The 26,876-nt window shown below is 34.8% G+C and overlaps 1 protein-coding gene across 10 annotated transcripts in view; it reads right to left on the reverse strand.

Annotated features, from left to right (window-relative positions):
* LOC143244168 (uncharacterized) overlaps positions 1 to 26,876 on the reverse strand; it is a 136,679-nt gene that overhangs the window by 107,817 nt on the left and 1,986 nt on the right. For 2 of the 10 annotated variants that reach the window (XM_076488353.1, XM_076488350.1), the window contains exons 2-4: positions 15,937 to 16,009; positions 15,457 to 15,609; positions 13,130 to 13,284 (exon numbers count right to left, since the gene is read on the reverse strand). In XM_076488353.1, coding sequence (XP_076344468.1) covers positions 13,130 to 13,284; positions 15,457 to 15,467 — 166 coding nt within the window. In that variant the 5' untranslated portion in view covers positions 15,468 to 15,609; positions 15,937 to 16,009. Of the gene's footprint in view, positions 1 to 91; positions 145 to 3,959; positions 4,087 to 4,360; positions 4,626 to 13,129; positions 13,285 to 15,456; positions 15,610 to 15,812; positions 16,010 to 26,876 lie in introns of those variants that run through there. The other 8 variants (XM_076488352.1, XM_076488351.1, XM_076488357.1 and 5 more) reach the window with 8 other exon arrangements.

Below are 26,876 nucleotides of genomic sequence, written 5' to 3' on the forward strand. Positions count from 1 at the left end.
CAGGGCTTGAAAGGGGTGAAAAGAAAATTTCTAGTGAGATACAAATAAATTTTGATAATAAATAAAATACATAGTCCAAATGGCTACTTACGATAATCATGTTTGTGCTTGAAATAATACAAAACACTTGTATCTCCGACGTCTACTAATAGTTTGAGTGCAGTGCTTCTCCATTCTGGGTATGTGGGGAATCCCTAGTTATGTTATCAGTGCTTGTAAGCCAATCAGCGCATTTTATGATGTCACAACATTAGAAATTGCACCGTTTTGAGTTTCTTATGCTATATATTTTTTGTTAATACTGACTGAGTGACAGAAAACACATTACTATATAGTTTTGGGAGAGTAACAAGTGTCCCCTTTCGGGAAAATACATCACTAATTATATAGATGTAAAAAAGCTAGTTTATCTAAATTGATTTTTTTACACAGCGTTTCTTCTAGATATCTTTTAGGGTAAGAGATTTTACTTAAAGATAACAAAATAATGTATAGACGATGAAAACCAATACAACTCTACAAACGAAACATTCTCAAACAACACAAAGATAAAGACAATAATGGCTTCATTTACGAGTATGTGACCACAGGTCATCACGTTATCTCAATTTACCATTATTTTGTGGATGGCAGCTACAACTTTCCTTATGGCCGCCAGGTACTAAAATGAGATATCAAAACGACGTGTGCGGTGAAGTCTTATCAAGAAACGTACTGGGTAATGTACCGACCTCTAAATCAAGAACCAGTGCACCTGAGTCGGGCTAGTTAACTCTGGTGCTTCTCACTAAAGAGTGGATGTTCTTCTCATAGAAAAGTTAAGTATAATAGAGGTATCAGTTTCTATAGAAACAAGAAATTTGAAGCTTCGTTACAACCTCCCCCGTCTCACGTAAACGGGATTTTCACAAATCCTTGACACAATAATTTAAAATCACGTGAAGATATAAGTTGGTTACCATCATTAAAATATGTCATCCATATGAAATATGAACGAAGAATATTTAAAAACTATTATTAAATGTTTTTTGAAAGGCTGGATAAAGTCAGTTTTTTTTTTTCAGTGTATACAATTTGAATTTTAAACTTATAAACGGTAATAACAATATCAATTGGCGGGCAGGGCCAAGTGGTTAGGGCACTCGACTCGTAATCTGACGGTCACGAATTCGAATCCTCGTCACACAAAATATTCTCGTTCTTTCAGCCGTGGGGGCGTTATAATGTAACGATCAATCCAACTATTCGTTGGTAAAAGAGTAGCCCAAAAGTTGACGGTGGGTGGTGATGAATAGCTGCCTTCCCTCTAGTTTTACACTGGTAAATTAGGGATGGCTAGCGCAGATAGCCCTCATGGGTCTTTGAACGAATTTCAAAACAAACAATATTGATGATCAAATATGTAATATGTTAAACACTGAGGTTCTCTATAAATAGTGGAATATCTTACAATTAATACAACAAGTGTACATCCAATACTGATACATCTGTAATGCGGTATCGTGGAAATTGGAGCCATTCTAGTCAATTGGGTGTCCTTCTTCAAAGCCAACGAATGTACTAACGTCAGTTAATGGCTCAATTGTTCACACGAAGAAATAGTTTCATGACATCGCAGTTCATATACCATATTTCCTCACCAGGCGTCCCAACGATTCACTTGGAGCTTTTCTACTAGTTCTTCAAAAAATAATATGCAACCGAACAAAGATCAAGCGTGCACGTGTGTGAACAAAGATAACGTAAAAACATTTAACATGCTTCTCTGTATTGTTTACATAAATGCAGTAGTAATAAAAAAAATATCTAAGACAAACGTGGTTTTACCTTTTGTTACAATCCGCTGAATACTCAAACCACATTACATATAATATCAAAACCATTTGACATAAAAACACCTGAAAAAATAAGGAAATGAAGAAAATTACTGTAAAAGAAAAAGGACAGGCAACAAATTACCAAAAATGCAGCAAAATTAATCAAGTATCATAGTAGTATCTACAGAATTAATCAAGTATCGTAGTACTATCTACAGAATTAATCAAGTATTGTAGTACTATCTACAGAATTAATCAAGTATCGTAGTACTATCTACAGAATTAATCAAGTATCGTAGTACTATCTACAGAATTAATCAAGTATGATAGTACTATCTACAGAATTAATCAAGTATGATAGTACTAGCTACAGAATTAATCAAGTATGATAGTACTAGCTACAGAATTAATCAAGTATGATAGTACTAGCTACAGAATTAATCAAGTATTATAGTACTATCTACTGAATTATTCAAGTATCATAATACTATCTACTGAATTATTCAAGTATCACAGTACTAACTACATAATTAATCAAGTATCGTAGTACTATCTACAGAATTAATCAAGTATCACAGTACTAGCTACAGAATTAATCAAGTATCACAGTACTAGCTACAGAATTAATCAAGTATCGTAGTACTATTTACAGAATTAATCAAGTATCATACTACTAGCTACAGAATTAATCAAGTATCCTAGTACTATCAACAGAATTAATCAAGTATCATAGTACTATTTGCAGAGTTAATCAAGTATCGTAGTACTATCTATAGAACTGATCAAGTGTCATAGTACCAACTACAGAATTCATCAGATATCATATAACTACATAATTAATCAAGTATCGTAGTACTATCTACAGAAGTAATCAACTATCGTAGTACTATCTACAGAAGTAATCAAGTATCGTAGTACTATCAACAGAATTAATCAAGTATCATAGTACTATTTAGAGTTAATGAAGTATCGTAGTACTAACTACAGAATTAATCAAGTGTCGTAGTACTAACTACAGAATTAATCAAGTGTCATAGTACTATCTACAGAATTAATCAAGTATCGTAGTACTATCTACAGAATTAATCAAGTATCGTAGTACTATCTACAGAATTAATCAAGTATCATATTACCAACACTTAAAAGACAGTCAGAAATACAAATGACTACGTGTACCAGGTTAGTTGTTATAGCTGACTTTCAAAATCAAGTACCGGAATTAGTGAAATCGAATAATACCCACGTCCAACCTCTTAAAAGAAGAATTCTCCCACAATATGGTTTTAGAATCACTACTATAGTTTTAAAGTGCAGTAAGTAACAAAACGCACTGCCTATTCTATCTTAACAATTGTTAAAGTGGGCATAAATAGACAAATATACAATATGTTTCATAAGCTAAAACACACGAAATTCCAAACTTTATCGTTCAGGAAAATGCGTTTTCATTGTACTTCCATATTCAAACTTTAACTTTAATATTCCGTGTACACACGTCGTATTTAGATTCCTACTATTATACTTAAACTTTTGTGTTCTGTAAGAGTTCACGAAACTGACAAAAGGAAAACAAAAGCTATGTAGGGAACAAACAGACTTGAATATTAAAACACTTTTGACAGAACCTTTTTCACGCTTAAGTTCATCGTATTAAAATATAATTCTGATTAATTTTCAGAAATCTATGACTTCCACCTCCAGCTGTAGAGACTTGGTTGAAATTACACAAAAAGCCTTTCTTTGATTTCATCGTATGATTATGACTATTATACATGGTTTGATTGGCCCTGTAATAGACATTGGGATTTCCAAGTTAACGAACCGAGTTCGAATCCGTGTGCAATATACATCACAAAACATTCTCTGACCTCTAAACTGGAGGTACGTTATAAGAGTAACAGTCAACCCCTTAGCGAGGATGGTACTAGAGTGTTACTGTATGACTGTCTTCCTTTGTTGAGTAGTTCAAAATTAGAGACGGCAGCAAATAGACTAAATAAAAGTTGGCCATAAATATAAAATGTAAATCCACAAACACTTATTTAGCCCAGTGGCTCAGAAAGTTCACTATGTAGCTTTGCACTCGACAAAAAAAACAACAAAAAAATAAAAAAGAATTTATCGAAAAATTTTAGTACTTACACGTACATAAATTAAATGTTGGCGGTGGTGAAAAACATCTTCTGTTCCACACAATAAAAAAGATAAAGATTGAAAGGCACTTGAGAATCAGTATCTTGGCAACAGCAAGAAGAAAAACTAAGCTAGAATTTCAGTCCGCTTTCCTGTGACCCTGAAAACTTGGAAATATTTCCCTCCAATCAAAGTTGCGACTAATACGAAAGGTACATGTTACCTCTAAGTTGGTAGTCTACAAGGATAATCGAAGGCTGTTTAGTAACTAGTTAACTGCTATATACTTGTTAAAGCTAAAAAAAATGTTTGAGGTGTAACGTTTTTTTTTGATCGTTGAAAACATCAATTAGCTTACAAGTTATATGTCGTTAAGCCTAAGCTAAGAATACACTAGTAACGCTACTTACGTCACGAAAAACACTGGAATGTTTGTCTATTCCTACACTTGCAGAGCAGTTGTTTACTGAAAAACTCGACACTTTCTGATAGCCAAGGTCACTGGCTTCAAAACGGTGTCCCTTCTTCTGACCTGTCAGGACGTAGTGACCAGTGTCGCATATGACACTTAGTGAAGTTTAAGGATAATTACGAATAAGAGCTAATTACTTTAAACACATAGTCCGATTACAGTTATTAGGGCCCAATAGGATGATACTTGCCAAGACACTAGACCAATAGAAAACAAAAACTGAACTAACATGCGTCAGTACTATTCTACTTTTCGGTTAAGGATCTGGGGTGGCCTGAATGAAGACTGGTAAACGCCATGTGTGTGATTTTAATCTTTATCTCAATGGGTGAGTGATAAATTACCCATGCGTTGTTTACAACGTGAATACCAGTTTCAACCACAAACACATCAGTTAGTTCGCTACAGAAAGACTATTTCATAAAAAATTCGAGTTTTTTTTCACGAATTACACAGAGTAAGATTACAACCCCTCCCACTGGATCCATCGGTTGAGACATAATATCACCTATAAAATATTTGTTTGTATGATTGGTTTGTTTTGAATTTCGCGCAAAGCTACTAGAGGGCTATCTGCGCTAGCCGTTCCTAATTTAGTAGTGTGAGACTGGAGGGCTACTCTTTTACATACGAATAGTGGGATTGACCGTTACTTTATAACACCCCCACGGCTAAAAGGGCAAGAATGTTTGGTATGACGGGGATTCGAACCCGCGACCCTCGGAGTACGGGTCGAGTGCCTTAACCCCCTGCACATGCCGGGATTGTTTGTATAAAGTTAAACACAAAGCTAAACAATGGGTTATTTGTGATCTGCCCACAACAGGTATAGAAACTCGATTTCTAGCGGTGTAAGTCCGCAGGCATGCCGTTGTACCACTGGGGGCACTCTAAAATAAAATTACTTACATATTAGAGAACATGTTGAACGATTCAATGGAACGTAAGCCCAGCTTCGATACAAACAGTTTATTTACTGATATCAACATCTGAAAGATATACCATGAGATTGGCTGTCTTCGTATTAATCCTTGAATTACTAAGACGTGATGATCCAACAGAATGGGGGGTTTCAATATTGTGGTCCACCCTCAGAAGAAAACAAAAATAATTAAATAATTAAAACCTTCAAAGCTTCAGGCTTTAGGAAGAGATTACAATGTTAAACCTAGGGCTACTGACGAAGCAAAAAGCCTTAGTGGATCGTGAATTCATCTGTTTTCAATCATTTATGCATCATTTTGTTTTCGAGTCAATAAATATGTTTGTAATATACGATCCACACGTCAAAGATGAAACAAAATTCTACCAGTATTGCAATAAATGTTTTTTATGTACTTAACACAGAAAATAAATGGCTTAGTTTGTGTTGTTTTGAATTTTCCCAAAATTACACGAGGGCTATCTGCCCCTAATTTAGCAGTGATAGACTAGAAAAGAGACAGTTAATCAACATCACCCACTATAACGCTTCCACCCACGTTTGAAAGGTCAAGTATGTTTGATGACGGGAATTCGAACTCGCGACCAGAAGAATGAGAATCGAGCGCCCCTAACCAACAGGTCTAACAATCAAGTTTGCCCAAGTTTCGGTCAGGTAATCACACAGTGTGTTGTAACAGATAAAAACATGAAATCACTCAACATGCTGGTAGTTAATGGTATAAGTTTATTGTTCGAGTGTGTTTTTTTTTTTTTTGCTTGATCACCACGAAGTATCGGTGTTACCTGCCAATAAAAATATACACTGCTGACGTTGATAGAAAACCTTCAGACACATTGTTACAAAGTGTTTCACCCCCTTGTGTCGCATTAAAGGCATTGATGTTATCCTTGCGAGTTCCAGTGACAATGAATTTTGAGATAACTGAAATGATGTCACAGTTAGTTTTCATTATTCCAAACCTAGTTTAAAAATACCCCTAGAAAGATATATTCGTGTAATTTTTTCTAAGTTTTGGTGTTTGTATTTTGCGTGTATTTAATGTAACATCCGTGTAAAACGGATATTGAAAGATCGTAAACATCTACTAATCATTTTGTTACATACGTCAATGAGTATCTCATAGAAGTTTGTACCATTTTAATTCAGTGTCCGTGTTCACTGCCTGGGACAGAGCAAATTCATCTCAAAGGGTGACTCGGACAGGTTGTTATGAGTTGGAAGCGCTCTTCCTCGAATATGTTATTTAGGATATATGTTTACGTAGATAATCTGAGGATAGTAGGATATTGTATCAGGTTTTCTGTAAATTTGTTTGATTTGAAAGCGCAATACAACATTATTCCTCTGTCCTGGACGGAAGTTTTGAAAAGCATTTTTAATGCAGTACCCAGTTGAAGTCACAACAAGAAATACAAGCAGTACCCAGTTGAAGTCACAACAAGAAATACAAACAATTTTTGTGAGAAGATATTTTGTTTATTTGTTCACTCGTGCTTGTTGTTCACGTCCTATTTACTTTGACATAACATTTCTCCAATCTTCTGTCAAACACTATTGTATCCTAACAACACTAGTGCACAAGTTGTCCATCTTCTTCATAGATACATAACAACCACAGAAACAACTTAATGAAATGTGTTCTACCTTATAAATGTTATCCTATTCGAAGGTCGTCTGTTCTAGCTTTCCATAATTTAGCAGTAACAGACCATTAGCTCTTGGCCTACTAAAGAAAAGTAGGATTGATCGTAACAATGTAACGCCCTAACAGCTGAAAAACCGAGCATATTCAGTAACGGGAGTCGAACTCACGACTCATAAATTGCGAGGCGAATATCCTAACCACAAGACCATGACAGGCTTAACTCCAATTAAACAAGCAGGATGTTTTATTTCATTCATCAGTAAAATTAAAATAGCCCAAACAACATATATTAATTCATAATTTTCTAACAATTTTTTTCTTTTTTCAGTAACTAGTTTTCCAATACCATTACACACTATAACATTTAGTCTTTGATGAAATCTCCAATTTACAGTGTTGTCTAATTACAACATATCTTTTGTCATCTTGTACGGTCCACTACTTTCCGAGGTGTTTCTTCGCAATGCGCTGTATGTGCTCTTACACTGTATACTGCCTCCTACGGTATAACTAAGCTTTACTCCGTTTTGTGGTCTTGTATAGTCCACTGTCTTCTCATTTACTATGTAAAACGCCATCTTTTGGTCTTGTACGGTCCATTGTCTTCCGAGAAAGTTGAGCATACAGTCATTTATTTCTCTAGATACATCTGACTGTAAGCTACGTGACGAAAGAGTTGACTGAGACTTCCGTCTTGACAAGATGTGTGTATCATTCGTGTTTGCGTGCGGACAGAAACTTTACTGACAAATGGTTACTTCCAGCTGTTTAAACCGAATATTTGTTTGACTTTCTTGATATATGTTTAGGTAAATCGTTAAGCTTTTGTATACAGTTCTTTAAATTTTAATTTTTTGATATTAAATAACAGCTAAAGAGATCGAAAAGTGTTTCGGGTTTTTCTTTTTAATAGAAAAATCTTAACCTTCTATTTCATCCCCTAGATGGCGTGGAAAGTAACACATCATCTTGAGACTTGTAACAACGCTGTTGTTTACGAAGATGATATACGACAGGTTTAAAGAAATAAATCTGTTGGCCTGGGAATTAATTTTACATAAATTGTAATCAGAATTGACTCTTCATGTTTTCTGCAATAGAAACATAGCACAAGTTTTCTTAGTCTAATTGTTTTTGGTAGATCTCTCGAAATAAAACCGTGAATGGTTTTAAAATGAGAAAATACCCTAGTTTATTGTTGTAAACAATCTCATGAAAAAAAAAAAAAAAGCTCCCCCCTAAGGTCAAACTTTCCATGTAGAATATTTGAGCCCTATAAGCAAATATGAACTCAGCTTACGACAACACACTTACCTCAATCATTGCTATCCATCTAGCGGCCGAAAATGCTCAAGTGTGTCAAAATAAGAAATAAAAAAATACTAATGTACGTAGTTACAAATACGTAAAAGATAATTGTGTACTATTTTAGTTCTGTATCTATCAAACTGAAATTCGATATACGTATATAGATAAAACACAACACTCCGCTTAATATAAATCTAGACAGCGTTTTGGTTAACGGTTTTTAAAATAAAATTACTTTGATACCAGAACTAGTACTATCTAGTACACTAGTACTATGCAGCAGAATACGGTTACAACATTTCAAAAATAGAAACGTATGTGTACATCAAAATAACAACAAAAATAATTACAATTAAATCCATGTATTTCATTTAAAATTATTTAATAAGCTTCTCTTTATAATCCGAAAGTCGCGGGTTCGAATCCCCGTCACACTAAATATGCTCGCCCTTTCAGCCGTGGGTGCGTTATAATGTCACGCTCAATCCCACTATTCGTTGGTAAAAGAATAGCCCAAGAGTTGGAGGTGGGTGGTGATGACTAGCTGCCTTCCCTCCAGTCTTACACTGCGAAATTAGGGACGGCTAGCACAGATAGTTCTCGTGTAGCTTTGCGCGAAATTAAAAACAAACAAACAAACAAATAATATTTATAATCATGATTATAACAACCAAACAAGTATCAATACGACATAGACATTTTTAGAAGTTTATACAATGTAAAAAAATCAAAATCTTTAAGTACTTTCTTAATAACTACTGTTATACATACAGTTTGTAAAAAATACTGCATAAAACGTAACGAGTTTCCTTTCGTAGTTTGTGAAGTTTTTTCTGTATCGCTATGCTGTGACTTAGGCTTAAAACGATGAAACCTTAATTTGTTAGGTTTACCTTTCACTGGAATACTCGTTTCTGACCTACTAGTAATATAAAAAAATTCTTCTTGCATTCTCGCAAACAATCTTACTTTAATCACTTTAGGATATTAATAACTATTGCTGGTTAAAATCTATAATCGTTCCCAAGTTCAGGACAAAGCGAATTAAAATGAAGGCGCCAAGCCATTATTATCACTAGCCTTACAAAGCACAGTCATTACAGAATGAGAAACAAATCCGATCTACCAGTTAACACTATAATTAACTCGCTCTTTTCTAGTCTACTGCCTTCCAAGAAGATATTTTATAAGCATTTTTTTCTTAACAGTCTAGAATTTAATGGTTCATGTACCTGAAGTTGTTAGCTTTGGTTAATCTTGTCCAATTAAACTTTTCATGTCAAAAATTATCAAAATGACAGAGAGCAGGCGATGATGACCAGTTACTGCCCGCGGCGCCATCTACGGTATCATCAACACATGTTATTACCGCGAGGGACCCTAATAATTAAATAACGTTCTTAATGCTCAACGATTTAAGCTCTATGAAAAAAAATATATATATATACATATATATAAACAATCTAAAAAAAAAAAAAAGAGAAGCTAAGAGAAGCGGTCAGAAATATTAACACTAACTATACCGGTACCACAAACTGAGCTGCATAATTTTAAGGATATTTAGAAAAAATCTTAAACCTTGAAAATCCCGCTTTTATTATTATAACTACTACCTTTAAACAACCCCTGCCAACCACTTTTGGAACTAAAACACTTCCCGGACTCGGCGCTTTGTAAAGCGGCTACAATAGGAGCGTATCCTCACAACCTAGCAACGAGAAAAAATTCATGGCCATTTTTGATTGGTCAGCAAATAAAATGTTAAAATCTGCGACTATTTGCTAGTTTGGACTACTTTTGTTTGGTAAAATGAGAAATACGCAAATTTTTTTCTTCGTGGAAAATAATTATTTCAAACTTATAACAACTGATTCAATTTTGGTGCGTAAACATACATTAGTATTGTTGTTTTAATTACGTACGTCATGAAAACATTATTTAACTGTTACATTTTTCTTAAATTACTTCAAAAATGAAGTCCTCAGCGTCACAGCGGTATGTCTGAAGAACTTACAATGCTAGAAACCGGGTTTCGATACTCATGGTGGGTAAAGTACAGATAGCCCATTATGAACAAACAGACAAAAATGAAACGATTCTTCAAAGTAACTAGAAATTCGTTGAACAGTTAGAAGCATTTAACTGTATCAGAAATTGAAATTATGGATTTTTTGGTTGTCTTAGAACTTTGGAGAAAAACTAAAAATAGGGCTAGCCAGCAGACTAGAAGGAGGTCAGCAACTATGTTCAGTGCTCTTGTGATACTCTTGACAGTGGGATTCGATCGTCACCGTTATAGCTACTGTACTCTCAACCCCAGCGCGTACAGTGTATTTCTGTAGCGACAGATCATGAACTACGAACCATCAGATCCACCTTCTGAGCACGACCAGCCCATCTGGAAATCAATTCGTTTCTTTTAAGTACACTAAAGAGAGTGACATAAAAACGTAAGGACCTAACCGATATTGAAGTCCTGTGCTCAGATGAATATTTCATTCGCGATTTGCCTCAGAAAATGGGGACCCAGCATTGTCTATTGGTTAGAGCACTCGATTCGTAGTCTATGGGATGGAAACACTTGGGCGAATATGCTCACCTTTTCAGTCATGGATACGTTATGATGTTACTATCAATTCCATTATTCGTGAGTAGTCCAAATTTCAAGACGGTCAGCGCAGATCGCTATCGAGAAGCCCTACACGAAATGTAATAAGCAAGCTTTAACGAGCTCGGCTAATAATACAAAGCGTTAAGTTGCTATAGCGACATATTTGTTTATTTCGTTTATGCAGCTGTTCGAATAGATCAAGCGTCCTCTGTCGTTATTAATCTGTTAGCCAATACTAAGGAGGAACAGTATAATATTTTTATGATACATCCGGGAATTCGTAGAGATTCCAAAAAAATAAAAATAAACAAAGTTGAAACTTCATACTTGGACACAAACGCGAGTTATTATATATAAATATCTGAATATATATATATATATATATATTATTTTAATCAGAGTAAACAAAACGGCAGATTCAAATAGAACACATGAAAGTCTGTTATCCGCATGGTTGAATATATTTTGTGAATAAGTCTATCCGATAATAACCTATCTGTACGCCTTAACACAATCTTTATTTTCCTCGAGAAACATCAAAACATGAAAAGAAGGCGGGCGAGTCGGTTCCATTTTAAAGTCGATTTTCCACGTTTTCGAAACATTACTCCCACGAGTCCAACCACGTGTAGTTGTTGCTATTGAAATGAATAATAGGACGATTTCACGTTATCCTAACAAGACCACTCTGTAAGCTCGAGAGCTCTGCTGGTATGTTCTATTTTATATAATGTCAAAATATAGTTAGTTTTCCACCGGATACAGTTAGTGATTTTTCACGGCCCAATTACGAGTCAGTCAACTCTATCCTGCTGAGTCCTAGCGGGTTCTAATGGTGTTTTTTTTTTTCACTGAGCGTGGCATGAAAGTTAGGTCAGCAGGTTAAATAGCTTGATGGCCATTTGGTATTTTTCTTTCTTACTTTATGCGCTCCTAGAGATATCACTATATTTCTGGTTTAACTCACGCTTAATTACGTGGAGCGACCTTTTTTATTATTGTCTCACGGTTTGGCAACTCACAGATTGGTTGTGGTAAAAGATGCTAGAAATTTGAGATGTTCTTACTTCGGAACAGCAGAATCAATGTACGAACATTTGTACAAATATGCATTTCAATTAATCTTGTTACGCTCGGATTTCCTCTTTTAAACAGAAGTTTCGAAACGTCTTCTCATTTCCTTTCAGCTGAAGTTCCGAAACGTTGTATCCTTTTCTTCCAGTTGAAATTCCGAAACGTCATATACTTTCATTTTTCAATTGAAGTTCCGAAACTTCGTATCATTTTATTTCATTTGAAGTTCCGAAACGTCATCTCCGTTTATTTCATTTGCAGCCCGTTAAAATTCCAAATCTTTCTCATGGATGTTTGCAAAATGATCATCTTCCGTTTAAATGCACACTTTGAAAGATGAAATATTCCTCCATATCAATTAAAGTCAAAGTTATGTTCCCTAGTATGAAAAGCAGGCTCACCCTTATTTTTGAACGTCATACATGTTATATTATTCCAATATATGAAAGTGACTGAATCTGATTGGTTGTAATGTTATAATAAATACTAGTATCTGAATCTGATTGGTTGTATTGTTATAACAAATACTAGTATCTGAATCTGATTGGTTATATCTTTTTAACAAAAATAATCGACTGAAAACCTGACTAGTTAACTACATACAAACGTAATAAACTTGAAATTCTTCATTAAATCAAGAGCAAAGTTTATAAAGTTTAATTTGTAATTTAAACTCAATTTATCCAGTAGTCTGACTAGTGAAAAACTTCTTTGGCCAGATGACGGGAAGGTCCAAAGTCTTGGTCGTTATTATAGCTCTGTATGTAAGTATACTGCAAACTGTATATTCATAGTACTCTAAGGGTTAAGTTGTAAAAATTAAAATAAGTACACAGAAAGTTCCAATAGATAGCACCACTTTCAACAAAAACAAGACAAGACGAGGAAGAGTAATCCCTAAATATTAACGAATTTCTATAAAACATTTTTACATAATACAAGTTAATTGTGTTTCATGAAGCTAGTTAAAATATACAAAATTTACTCTGTCTTGTATGAAGTGTTTTAAATTTGTTCTGAGCCCTTAAATAGTAATAAAAACTTTTTTCTTCCATAAAATAACATTTTTGTTACACTGATTGTAAACCATATTCTACTTAAAATAAGCACCAAATGTTGCTACCTGTTAGAGAGCTTCCAGTCGCAGTTTTATTCCTATCTCTTTCTCCTTGATTTACATGTCTTCGATTAAAAGTAACGGTAGAGGGAGCTGGTAAACTAGTAAAATGCGAATTAGGTCCCCGACGAATCGAAGGTTTCGAAAGGGTTGGTAACCTACTTCAGAATTTAACCAGAAAGAAAAATAAATATAATTATAAATAGTGAACAACAAAAATAAATAAATTTAATTAATATATGTGTATAATTAGTTAATTGTTGTTAGAATAATTAAAAGTAATTGAGAAGAAATACGAGTGGTCCGAAAGTGGTTGAAAATTCGTACGAAAAATTGAGCAAATAGAAAAAAAAAATCACATATATAAAGAAATCAAAAGCATTGGAACCAAGAATTACTTACGTTCAACATTTACCTGAACAAAAAACAAAAACAACAAAGAATTCGCAAAAGTAGAATTACGGCAATAATTTGACCTTGATGACTTTCTAAGCAATGTTTCTTCTCATGGCAGGCATACAAAAAAAAAGGCATTTTATGTTTTTGTGTCCGTTTCTCGAAATTATACACCTGGTGAAAAACAATGATCCTAAATCATCATATGGCCATAACAATTTTACAAAAAAGAGAGAGAGAGTGAAGTAACCCAACAGTGTTCTAGGAGTCTAAAACTCTCCAACTGTAACACTACAGTCTCTCAGTAATAGCACAGGTTTGTTAATAATAGCCCTGATACTATGCTTACTAACGGTTTAGTTTCTCAGTAACAGTCCTGTTTATTAATAAAACTTCCACTTCTTAACAACTGTTTATTCTCTTAGTAACAGACCTTATGTTTCTCAGTAAAAATTCATTATCTTAGCAACAGCCCTTATATTTCCTAGTAATGATTTATTATCTTGATAACTGCCGTTATGATTCTTAGTGAGAGTATTACTAACTTCCTTGAGTTCTCAGGGAATTAGTAAGTGGCAAATTGTAGAACCTAAAAAACAACATAACATGTCCTAAAGAGCAGGCCATTTTATTAATAACGAAAAATTATAGTACTTTAATATGCTGTCTTTTTTGTATGTTTGTTTGTTTCAATTTCGCATAAAAGCTACACGAGGGCTTTCTGCGTTAGCCGTCTCTAATTTTGCAGTGTAAGACTAGAGGGAAGGCAGCTAGTCATCACTACCTACCGCCAATTCTTGGACTAACCTTTTCTCAACGAATAGTGGGATTGACCGAACATTATAACGCTCCCACAGCTGAAAAGGCGAGCATGTTTGGTGCGACAGGTATTCGAACCCGCGACCCTCATATTACGAGTCGAGTGCCCTAACCACTTGCTATGCCAGGCCGATTTGTGTGTGTGTGTGTGTGTGTGACAATGGAAAATATACAGAATTAAATGTGATTTATATATCTGTCAATCAGAAGTGAATAAATTATGCAAATAGTTTAAGATAAAAAGTTTAAAAGCTACAGGTGTCTATATGATCCACAAAAAATGAAGGACCTATCCTTATTTATTTATATAGCTTTCTAACATAAAGAGATACGACAATAAAATATATATATATATATAATACAATATCACACTCTGCAAAATAGCACTACGCCCACAATTTTATGAATTATAATTAAGTTACGATTTTTTGTTATTAACCACAAAGCTACGTAATGAGATCTCTGTACTTTGCCCACCACAGTATCAAACCCAATTTTTAATATTATAAGCCTTTAAGCTAACGAACCAGTTAAACCTATGAAGAGCATTTTCCTTCATTGGATTCGTGTGTGTGTAAATTTAGCACTACTTCATATTTTCTAAACTGGTTAAAAATCAAAAAGTATAATTGGGATTATGGCCGAATATCTTTCCATTGTTAGTGAGGTTATCCAACTAATGATCTTATGCATGGTAATAGCTATAAGATTTAGATTTCCTGGTCTACTGTACAATATTGGATTTTTAGTCTTTTTGTTAGGGTTGTTTCATTAATTAAGTTATTTATAATTCTTTTTTAGTCCAATCTTAAGTCTATACGTAACTTAGTTTTGATCAGAAAATTTTTATGACGTAAAGAAAAGTCTTATACTGTTTTGATTGTTAGTTGTCTAAACACATCAGTATAAATGTTTTAAACGAAGTCGCGTTTAACATATCATCAGAACAACAGAGATAACTTTGGTACGTAGAGTCTGAGTCTGTACTTTCATAGAAAACTTAAAAAAAACAACAAACACACACACATAACAAGTTAAAACTACCTTTTTTTTGAAGTTTCATTATTCGAGCAACACTTATAAAAATTAAGAAAAAATGTTATGGGTAACTAACATACTTGGAAAGCATTCTTCTGTTTCAGAAGGGTTAGTACTACTAAAGTAGTTTGATTGACTGGTCCTAGAGGTCGCTGTCGTATTTTGAGTTTGCTTATAGCGAGAGAAGCTGAAAAATAGTCCTAGGATAGTTTTCAAGTTACTCTCCTTGATGCCTTAAAAAAATAAAAAACCTTGATATTGAAAATTTCCTAAAACCTATAAACTATATGGTTCTGTGAATAATTAGATATAATCAAATAATATTTCATAAATGTAATGGAAATAGATAACAACACGGTAACGTAAGCAGCTAACCAAGCGTGATATAAGAAATCCAAAGAAAATAAACCAATAAAAGAAATAATTATGCACTCACCATATACCGATCTAATAGCCTATAACAGTAATCTTCGCCATAAAATAACATATACGTATTATTTTTACGACACCGTAATTTCGCAGGTATTGCTGTTTGATAAAACCAGAATTGCTTGGTTTACCTTGGACTGTAGTGTCCACCAAATTAACCCCCAGTCTGTCAAGAACATTAGGACCACCACTGATGCTGTACACCTGGAAATATATAATCTTTGAAAAATCTAATACTTCATATATCGTATACAGAAATAAAACATAAGTATATCAAATTCGTTCAGTGTTTCAGAGCAAAGCCGCATTGAGCTGTCTGCTACTTCCGAAGCCAGAAATAGAACCCTAGAATTTAACATTATAAATCCGAAAACTTACCGATGTCCCACCAGAGGGACAGAAATATCGAAAATGGTACAAAATAAGTGTAGGTTTAAATATCAGTTTTCACGGGACGGATGTAGCCCAGGGAGTAGCATGTTCGGATTGTGAATCTGACGGTTCACGATTTGCAGCCCGCGCTTTGAACTATTCGATTAAGCTGTATAAAGAAAAAACTAGCAGTGGGTACACTTGCCTTCCTTCCCTGGTGTATTTGGAGGTAGCTTTTCGTACATCGTTACAGTTCTTTGCTTGTTTGTCTGTTTTTAAATTTGAGAAAAGCTACACGAGGGCTATCTGCGTTACCCGTCCCTAATTTAGCAGTTTAAGACTAGAAGAAAGGCAACTAATCATCACCACCCACCGCCAACTCTTGGGCTATTATTTTACCAACGAATAGTGAGAGTGACCGTCACTCTATAAAGCCCCGACGGCTGAAAGGGTAAGAATGTTTGGCGTGACGAAGATTCGAACCCGTGACCCTCAGATTACGCCATAACCGCCTGCCCAGGCTGGAGCCTGTTACAGTTATTACAAAAGAGAAGTATTTCTGTTCTAAAGTTACACACACACACACATATATATATGTATGTATGTGCGTGCGTTAGCTTATGAAACTTAACACAAAGCTACTCGAAGGATATCTTGACCAGTTGTTTCTGCTTTTAAAGTGGTAGGCTGGAAGTAAGGCAGCTAGTTAACTCCACACACTCCCAACTCTTAGGTTACTCTTTACCGACAAACAATGAGATTTACCGTTACGTTATAAACCCCCCCACGGGTGAAATTGCTTGCAATTTCGGTAACGGGACTTGAACCTTCGACCCGAAGATTGGGAGAAAAGCTCCCTAACCATCACGCTAAGCCTGTAAAAATAAATATACATACATAACTAGCAAAAAAAAACACGCAAACTAACGTGGCAGGGGTTTAGTTTAGAGAGAGAGAAATCTGAAGAATTATCTCTCCAACTGAGGTGTTCAGGAACGTTGTGGTTCCTCTTCGTCCCCTCACGTGAGAAATTGTTAAAATTTACATGGGTTTTTCCTTCATTTCAATTTTGACATTTTTAGGGTAGAGTGGGGTAATTGAGAGTGATAAGAAAGACGGGAGAACTGGACGAGGGCGGCATGAGTGAAGTGAGCCAGACCTAGGACGGAGTACAATGGCGGCTGGCGAGTTGATTTAAAATTAACTATGACTTGATAAACTATAACTGAATAAAAGAATCAACGGCTCTTTTCAGGATCATGTAAGAATGTGGCTGGGACCTACAGATCCAATGCCAAAGATTTTGCTGTTGGGGGAAACGGGAGTACCCCGAGAAAACCCACTTTCACGGCCTGAGCGCTACATAACTAAAATATGTATATACGTTTAAATATATAAACCTGTCTTCCAATGGCACAGTGATAAACTTGAAAGCTTATAATACTCGAATTTGGGGTTCCATCCCTACGGAGAACACAGCGTAACTTCGTGATAAGGTAAACTAGTTGAGAAAGAAACGTTTATAAAGTAAAGATTGGTAGGTTTGAACTTTATTAATTATTTGGTGATTGATTCTGTTTGTTTGGACTTGAGTACAAAGCCACGCAATGGACTATCTATGCTTTGCCCACTGGCGGTCTGAGTCCGCTGACTTTCCGTGCTACTGGTGGTGGTGGAGCTTGGTGATTGATCGTTTTTGTGAAACCTAGCTTCGGTTACGTGTGTCTTACAAACAATTGTACACGCTACTCCGAAACAAGCACAACAGCGCTGTTGTTTGAGAGAGATCTCATTCTGTCTATTCGTTGACAAGACATTTAACAATTATATGAATGGGTAAAAAAAATTACCGACGTCATAAGACGAAAGTACCAAGTTTAGTTTCTAACTAGTGTCGGCTGAATGGCTTGAATATTACGAACCTATTACGTGCCACCTAGCATTTGAACGGGCGAGTCACGTGGAACACGCGACCACGTGCGTCAGTGGAATATCACGTGATTCTACTCCACATTATTCCAAAGCGTCTCTCTACCGAATATGGTTTTTAAATTCCTGTCATTTTACATAGGCAGGCCGTTAGAGACGCGCGTGACAGGGATTTTTTCGAAGTCATGATTTAAGTGTATCGACATCAGATAGAGGTCAAGCAAGTTATACAAAAAACACTTAAGATGTGTTGAAGGCTTTGAGAAATCATCTCACTAAATGAGAAGTAGTAAAAAAATCGAACTTTTTTTCATACATATGAGTTGACTAAATCGATTTATCCTTTTACACACAAGATGTTACGATTACAGCACAGTGTCTGTAACCATCTCCGTTTCTGAGCGATGAATTTATTTTACAGTAGAAATAATTTACTCGAGTACCACAAATCTTTGGACGAAAACAAGATAAAACGAAAAATTAACAAAACCAGTAAATAACGCAACTAGTTTAATGTCCCGATGTACCCTGGATTATGTACTCGTCATGATTAGAACACGCTGGTTTATCAGCTGGCTACAATGGCCAAGTGGTTGGGGCGCTAGGCTTGCCCTACCAGCCATAGAGGCGTTATAATGTAATGGTAAATCCCACTATTCATTGGTAAAGGGCTAGCTCAAGAGCTGGTGATCGGTGGTAATGACTAGCCGCCTTCCCTCTAGTCTTAGGGACGATTAGTGCAAATAGCCCTCGTGTAGCTTTGCGCGAAATTCAAAAACAAACAAACAAACAGTTGGCTACCCTCGATAAGGAATTAATAGAAGCCAACACTTTTGCAAAAATACTTTATATGTTGGTTGTCTATTTATAAATGTATAGACACGTGCCTCAATTAATAATATCTTATCCTTAATTAACGAAAAAAATGACACTTTTGGAACAAAGTATTCGTAGGAAAATTTGGGAGCTAGTTTGGACACTTTCATATGCTGTCCTTCGGTCCTGCAAGTCTTAGTGAAGTGGAAAACAGTCAAAATAATATTTAAGACCAAACTTATGTGAACCTAAAGATTTTTGAAAACTGTTATTCAAAGACTGAACTTTAACCTCTGAGAGATTTATTTCACGTTCACTGTTTCTCAAGGTCACGAGCCCTAATGGGAATTCCACAATCACGAGAACCTGAAACACCAAACTGGACATATTAAAGTGCAGAAGATAGTTTCTTAGTCTTTGTGCTAATGTTTTGAGTTACAAGTAGTTTGTTTTCATTATTAGCTAACTTTACAGCAATGTCTATTTTAGAATTAATTGTATCGTATCTGTTTTATTACTTAGTTTTCAATGGCGGCTTTTGTTGGCGAGTGAAGGGACGTCAGGGTGAGGAGTTGGGGGAAGAATAATAACAGCCTAACGTAGAGGGAGGATTTGTTGTTGTTGTTGCTTGATTAACAAGAAATGTTGAAACAAACATAATTTTAACCGTTCAACCTATAACACTTTACTTTATTTGTAGCCCTACAAAATCGGGCAGACATTTTTGTTTGAACAAAATATCCAATATGTACACCTGTCTTTAGTTATAGTTCAACGCCATACCTCACATATAGTTTATAGGTAATGATCCTGTTACTGCCAATGGAAACAGTACACTCCACTAAAACCAAATCTACTCTATGACTACACTTTATGAACAGTCGGGATCAGTATATTTAAGGCCGCATTTATACCATGTCTACACTTTATAAACAGTCAGGATCAGAAATTGAAGGCCACATTTATACCATGTCACCACTTTATAAACAGTCAGGATCAGTATATTTAAGGCCACATTTATACCATGTCTACACTTTATAAACAGTCAGGATCAGTATATTTAAGACCACATTCATACCATGTCTACACTTTATAAACAGTCAGGATCAGTATATTTAAGACCACATTCATACCATGTCTACACTTTATAAACAGTCAGGATCAGTATATTTAAGGCCACATTCATACTATGTCTACACTTTATAAACAGTCAGGATCAGAAATTGAAGGCCACATTTATGCCACGTCTACACTTTATAAACAGTCAGGATCAGTATATTTAAGGCCACATTTATACCATGTCTACACTTTATAAACAGCCAGGATCAGTATATTTAAGGCCGCATTTATACCATGTCTACACTTTATAAACAGTCAGAATCAGTATATTTAAGGCCACATTTATACCATGTCTACACTTTATAAACAGTCAGAATCAGTATATTTAAGACCACAGTCATACTATGTCTACACTTTATAAACAGTCAGGATCAGTATATTTAGGGCCACATTCATACCATGTCTACACTTTATAAACAGCCAGGATCAGTATATTTAAGGCCGCATTTATACCATGTCTACACTTTATAAACAGCCAGGATCAGTATATTTAAGACCACATTCATACCATGTCTACACTTTATAAACAGTCAGGATCAGTATATTTAAGGCCACATTTATACCATGTCTACACTTTATAAACAGTCAGGATCAGTATATTTAAGGCCGCATTTATACCATGTCTACACTTTATAAACAGTCAGAATCAGTATATTTAAGGCCACATTTATACCATGTCTACACTTTATAAACAGTCAGAATCAGTATATTTAAGACCACAGTCATACTATGTCTACACTTTATAAACAGTCAGGATCAGTATATTTAGGGCCACATTCATACCATGTCTACACTTTATAAACAGCCAGGATCAGTATATTTAAGGCCGCATTTATACCATGTCTACACTTTATAAACAGCCAGGATCAGTATATTTAAAACCACATTCATACCATGTCTACACTTTATAAACAGTTAGGATCAGTATATTTAAGGCCACATTTATACCATGTCTACACTTTATAAACAGTCAGGATCAGTATATTTAAGGCCACATTTATACCATGTCTACACTTTATAAACAGTCAGAATCAGTATATTTAAGGCCACATTTATACCATGTCTACACTTTATAAACAGTCAGGATCAGAAATTGAAGGCCACATTTATACCATGTCTACACTTTATAAACAGTCAGGATCAGAAATTGAAGGCCACATTTATACCATGTCACCACTTTATAAACAGTCAGGATCAGTATATTTAAGGCCACATTTATACCATGTCTACACTTTATAAACAGTCAGGATCAGTATATTTAAGACCACATTCATACCATGTCTACACTTTATAAACAGTCAGGATCAGTATATTTAAGACCACATTCATACCATGTCTACACTTTATAAACAGTCAGGATCAGTATATTTAAGGCCACATTCATACTATGTCTACACTTTATAAACAGTCAGGATCAGAAATTGAAGGCCACATTCATACCATGTCTACACTTTATAAACAGTCAGGATCAGTATATTTAAGGCCACATTTATACCATGTCTACACTTTATAAACAGTCAGGATCAGAAATTGAAGGCCACATTTATACCATGTCACCACTTTATAAACAGTCAGGATCAGTATATTTAAGGCCACATTTATACCATGTCTACACTTTATAAACAGTCAGGATCAGTATATTTAAGACCACAGTCATACTATGTCTACACTTTATAAACAGTCAGGATCAGTATATTTAGGGCCACATTCATACCATGTCTACACTTTATAAACAGCCAGGATCAGTATATTTAAGGCCGCATTTATACCATGTCTACACTTTATAAACAGCCAGGATCAGTATATTTAAGACCACATTCATACCATGTCTACACTTTATAAACAGTCAGGATCAGTATATTTAAGGCCACATTTATACCATGTCTACACTTTATAAACAGTCAGGATCAGTATATTTAAGGCCGCATTTATACCATGTCTACACTTTATAAACAGTCAGAATCAGTATATTTAAGGCCACATTTATACCATGTCTACACTTTATAAACAGTCAGAATCAGTATATTTAAGACCACAGTCATACTATGTCTACACTTTATAAACAGTCAGGATCAGTATATTTAGGGCCACATTCATACCATGTCTACACTTTATAAACAGCCAGGATCAGTATATTTAAGGCCGCATTTATACCATGTCTACACTTTATAAACAGCCAGGATCAGTATATTTAAGACCACATTCATACCATGTCTACACTTTATAAACAGTTAGGATCAGTATATTTAAGGCCACATTTATACCATGTCTACACTTTATAAACAGTCAGGATCAGTATATTTAAGGCCACATTTATACCATGTCTACACTTTATAAACAGTCAGAATCAGTATATTTAAGGCCACATTTATACCATGTCTACACTTTATAAACAGTCAGGATCAGAAATTGAAGGCCACATTTATACCATGTCTACACTTTATAAACAGTCAGGATCAGAAATTGAAGGCCACATTTATACCATGTCTACACTTTATAAACAGTCAGGATCAGAAATTGAAGGCCACATTTATACCATGTCACCACTTTATGAACAGTCAGGATCAGTATATTTAAGGCCACATTTATACCATGTCTACACTTTATAAACAGTCAGGATCAGTATATTTAAGACCACATTCATACCATGTCTACACTTTATAAACAGTCAGGATCAATATATTTAAGGCCTTATATTTTCTATGACAGGAAAGGTCATATTATGCAAGATATTCTATTACAGCAAGTATATGTTGTCATGGAAACATGTAACTGCTTCTCAATTTCCTGAAACTTGTTAATTATGACTCCACACCTTTTAGAACCAGGAAATATGAATTTTTCACCAACTGTTGTAGACGTTGAAAACAATGAAGAAATTCTTTGAGGTTTTCGAATCTTGGCTTGGTTTAAAAATGAGCTTCAACTTTTCGTGCAAAGCTACACAAGTAGCTTCTATATCCGTCTCCAATTTCAAGTAACAGACTGCAGTAGAAGGCAGCATGCTACTACATTGCACTCAAAACTGCCTTTTATCTCAAGGAATAATAGAATTTGAGAGTTATTATTTTAGCGTATCATGCGCGACGTCAAATTACAGACGGCATTTTTGTTTCGTAGATAGTATTTAAGTTTTGAGCTTGCTAACCACCAGACAAGGTCTGGCCCATTTAGAACTGTGATATTTACAGAGAATGAACAAACAGTGGACAGAGACGTAAGGATTTGGTTTATTTATCGCAGAGCTGGAGATAAGTTGGAAAATTTGATGCTAAAAGTCGAATTAGAAAACTAGATAATTCACAAGTCTCTACATGAAATGTCAAACAAACAAAATCATTTTTAGAAATTTTTAGGTGTATTATACGTCACGTCAGTCACAAAAACACAATTTCTTTTGTTCCCTTTATGACCTATATTGACTCTGTGGTAAGCTTTTCTTTGTGACATATAATGCTAAAATTCAGTGTTTGATGTCCGAGGCAGGTGGTTCACTATTAGCTAAAATAAAATATAAGTGTCTTGGCTGATACTGGAATATCATATATTTCCAGCACCTTGTCTTTCCCAGGAATTTTAGAGAACATAGTTTCGGTATGTTTGTAGGTAAGTAGAAAGCTACACAGTCGTCTACCTGTTCTCTTCCCACGACTAGCATCGAAACCTGGTTTCTAACGTTGTAAGTCCGCAGGCATGCCGCTGTGCCGCTAGAGGGCCACAGTTTCGTTGTGACCTTCTTTAGTAATTTAATTTTGTTAGATCTTCCTAAAAATTGAGTGAACGTCGATAAGAATATGTCAACTGGATCACGGCTGCCAGATCAGTACCAAAGACATCTTACGCCCAATACCAGAATACTACGGGCCGGTTATGATCATTAGTTTTCATGAACACCAAATGTCATGTTGTGAACTAAATTAAGTACGTGAGTTGTGATTATTAACAATTTTATTCAAACAATGGACAAATGAGTTTTTGAGAGTACAGTTTAATAACACAATATTGTGTATTTATTTTGTCTTTAACATCGATTCGAATATTTTATTTGAAATGTCTTTCCAATCATTCAGAGAAAATGTCAAACTAGCTAATTGAAAATTTGTTCTACACAACATATAAACTTCAAAAGTTTGATTTTCATTATTACTTATTTATTACAGTTCTTAGTGTCACGTGAAGTAATCAGCTCGTGTTCATATACAAAATAACGTGAAATAAAAGTGGTTATGAAAACTATTAAACAATAACATCTGGAGATATAAAGTCTTTGTTTCTTCCAGCATTTTGTTATCTTTTTTTTTACTTCTTGTTGTTATTCCGTCACGGTAGTTCTTAAGTTTGATTATAATACTTCTGAATCAATCAGTAAAAATAAGTTTAAATAAATCCTGAATGGCCTATGAAAGAGGCCTTATGATTTCAACTAATCAGTTTTATACACTAGCTACAAAACGCAGTGATTTAGCTAATAAGTTCTAAAAATCAGCTGTGAAGACGTTATTACTAACGTATAACATGAATGTACGATTTGTTTTTAATTTTTTCCGTGAAAACACACGATAACAACTAAATGATTAACGGCGTGTCACGTGGATAAATTTGTCATCTTAGTTCGATGTTTTTTTATCTCAGAAGCATCTGAAGACAGTGTGGTAGTAGCGAGAAATTAAAATAATAACAGTATTAATGTTATTAAGTTGTATGAAACGGAAAACAAATAGTAACAATAGTAATGTTATTAAGTTGTATGAAACGGAAAATAAATAGTAACAGTAGTAGTGTTATTAAGTTGTATGAAACGGAAAACAAATAGTAACAGTAGTAATGTTATTAAGTTGTATGAAACGGAAAATAAATAGTAACAGTAGTAGTGTTATTAAGTTGTATGAAACGGAAAACAAATAGTAACAGTAGTAATGTTATTAAGTTGTATGAAACGGAAAACAAATAGTAACAGTAGTAATGTTATTAAGTTGTATGAAACGGAAAACAAATAGTAACAGTAGTAATGTTATTAAGTTGTATGAAACGGAAAACAAATAGTAACAGTAGTAATGTTATTAAGTTGTATGAAACGGAAAACAAATAGTAACAGTAGTAGTGTTATTAAGTTGTATGAAACGGAAAACAAATAGTAACAGTAGTAATGTTATTAAGTTGTATGAAACGGAAAACAAATAGTAACAGTAGTAGTGTTATTAAGTTGTATAAAACGGAAAATACTGTAACGAAGTTCATTGAAATAATTTAATTTATCAACATATTTTATTGGAGTTAGTTTTAAGTTTCGACAGTCCAGAAAGTTTCGTTCTTGACGTTTTATATAATGGATTTTAATGGCCAAACAGAGCTTCAAAAATCACAAGGTTGGTACAATTAGTGATGCTGTCTTTGTGAAGCAGCGTCTGTCTTGTTTAGCTAAGGCTAACAATGACAGCTACAACTGACACAAACTATGGTTCATGATGACCAAGAGTTGTTTTTGTGAACCAGCGTCCGTCTTGTTTAGTTTAAGGCTAACACTGACAGCTACAACTGACACAAACTCTTGAGTATTGCAAAGATTTAATTTATTAGTTCTCAGATAACTACCAACAAATTCCTTTTTGTCAGTTTAAAGTGAACTTTTATTTTTAAAACAGCGTTAGTACATGTGGTGCTATAACAACTTACAGTCCTGTGGAAGACACTTGAAGTTTAAATTTCTTACTCTAATGTATATGTTATAATCTTTTTAATAACAGTAACACATACAAAACATCTTTAACAAAGGGTCCAGGACATTTACATAATGTTGCCATAATGCAATTGGATCCCGCATTAATGATGTGGCGCGTAATAATAAAAAGAATGGCCTACGTTTTGTTTTCTCAAAATCATTTTGCGAACGCCCACGACGTCTGTCTAGTTGAAGAGTGTACACTGCAGCATTCAAGTATGTTTTATTTTTCTTTCTGTGTGCGCGACAACAGGATTGCTCCAGTCGCTCTTGAAGCTGTCGTTCCACATGACTGGCAGAAGCACCGCAAAACCAAACATTCGGAACACATGATATCACTTGACCCTCACCTGATGTTGTTTTATTATCGCAGATTTAATAATTTATGACCCGACTACCAGCATTTTAAACAGACTTAAAAGTGCTCACACTTTGACCCAAAGTGTTCCGACTCGACATCCAATGTTCCATAGCTATTCACCCACTGAACGATTCGGTCCCCCCCCCAAAAAAAAAACCTCCGTTCGATGGAAGGAAATCATAGGGGAAAAAAATCAAACCAACAAAATATTTTGTTTTTTTTTGTACTTTTCTTAGAGCTTCTACGCTTCAAAATTGACTTGTTTAAATTTTTCAATGCGTGAACAAGAATTTAAATTGAAAGAAAAGTGATGGAAGGTTAAGCGTCATTGACCTCCGTGGTACCTCAAGAGTCACATCTCAACAATGTTCGATATTGATGTTTTTAAGACACACGGGCTATTTTTACTTATTTGTCTTTTCCGTGATGTAAGGGTTTTATTTGATCTATGTTGGTTAATGTCAGATTATCTTCTGGCAATCAGAAAAGCAGGAATGTCTGTCGTACTTAATATCTCCAACATTAATACATTTGATTCAAAACCAATCAACGTTGCTGATGTAATGTTTTTACCACTAATAATTTCGACTTAGCACAAAATAACGTCTATAGCCTTCACTTCCAATTCTGCAAGTTATCCCTTTGTTTCAAGCCGCGTCAAGGACAGGAGCCAGGCCCTCTAGCAGTTTGAAAGTTCGCTCACTAACGGCCGCGTTATATTTAAATATAACAAACAAAAGAAAACTGTACATTGT

The sequence above is a fragment of the Tachypleus tridentatus genome, chromosome 2, assembly GCF_004210375.1.
Source record: "Tachypleus tridentatus isolate NWPU-2018 chromosome 2, ASM421037v1, whole genome shotgun sequence".
Lineage (NCBI taxonomy): Eukaryota > Metazoa > Arthropoda > Merostomata > Xiphosura > Limulidae > Tachypleus > Tachypleus tridentatus.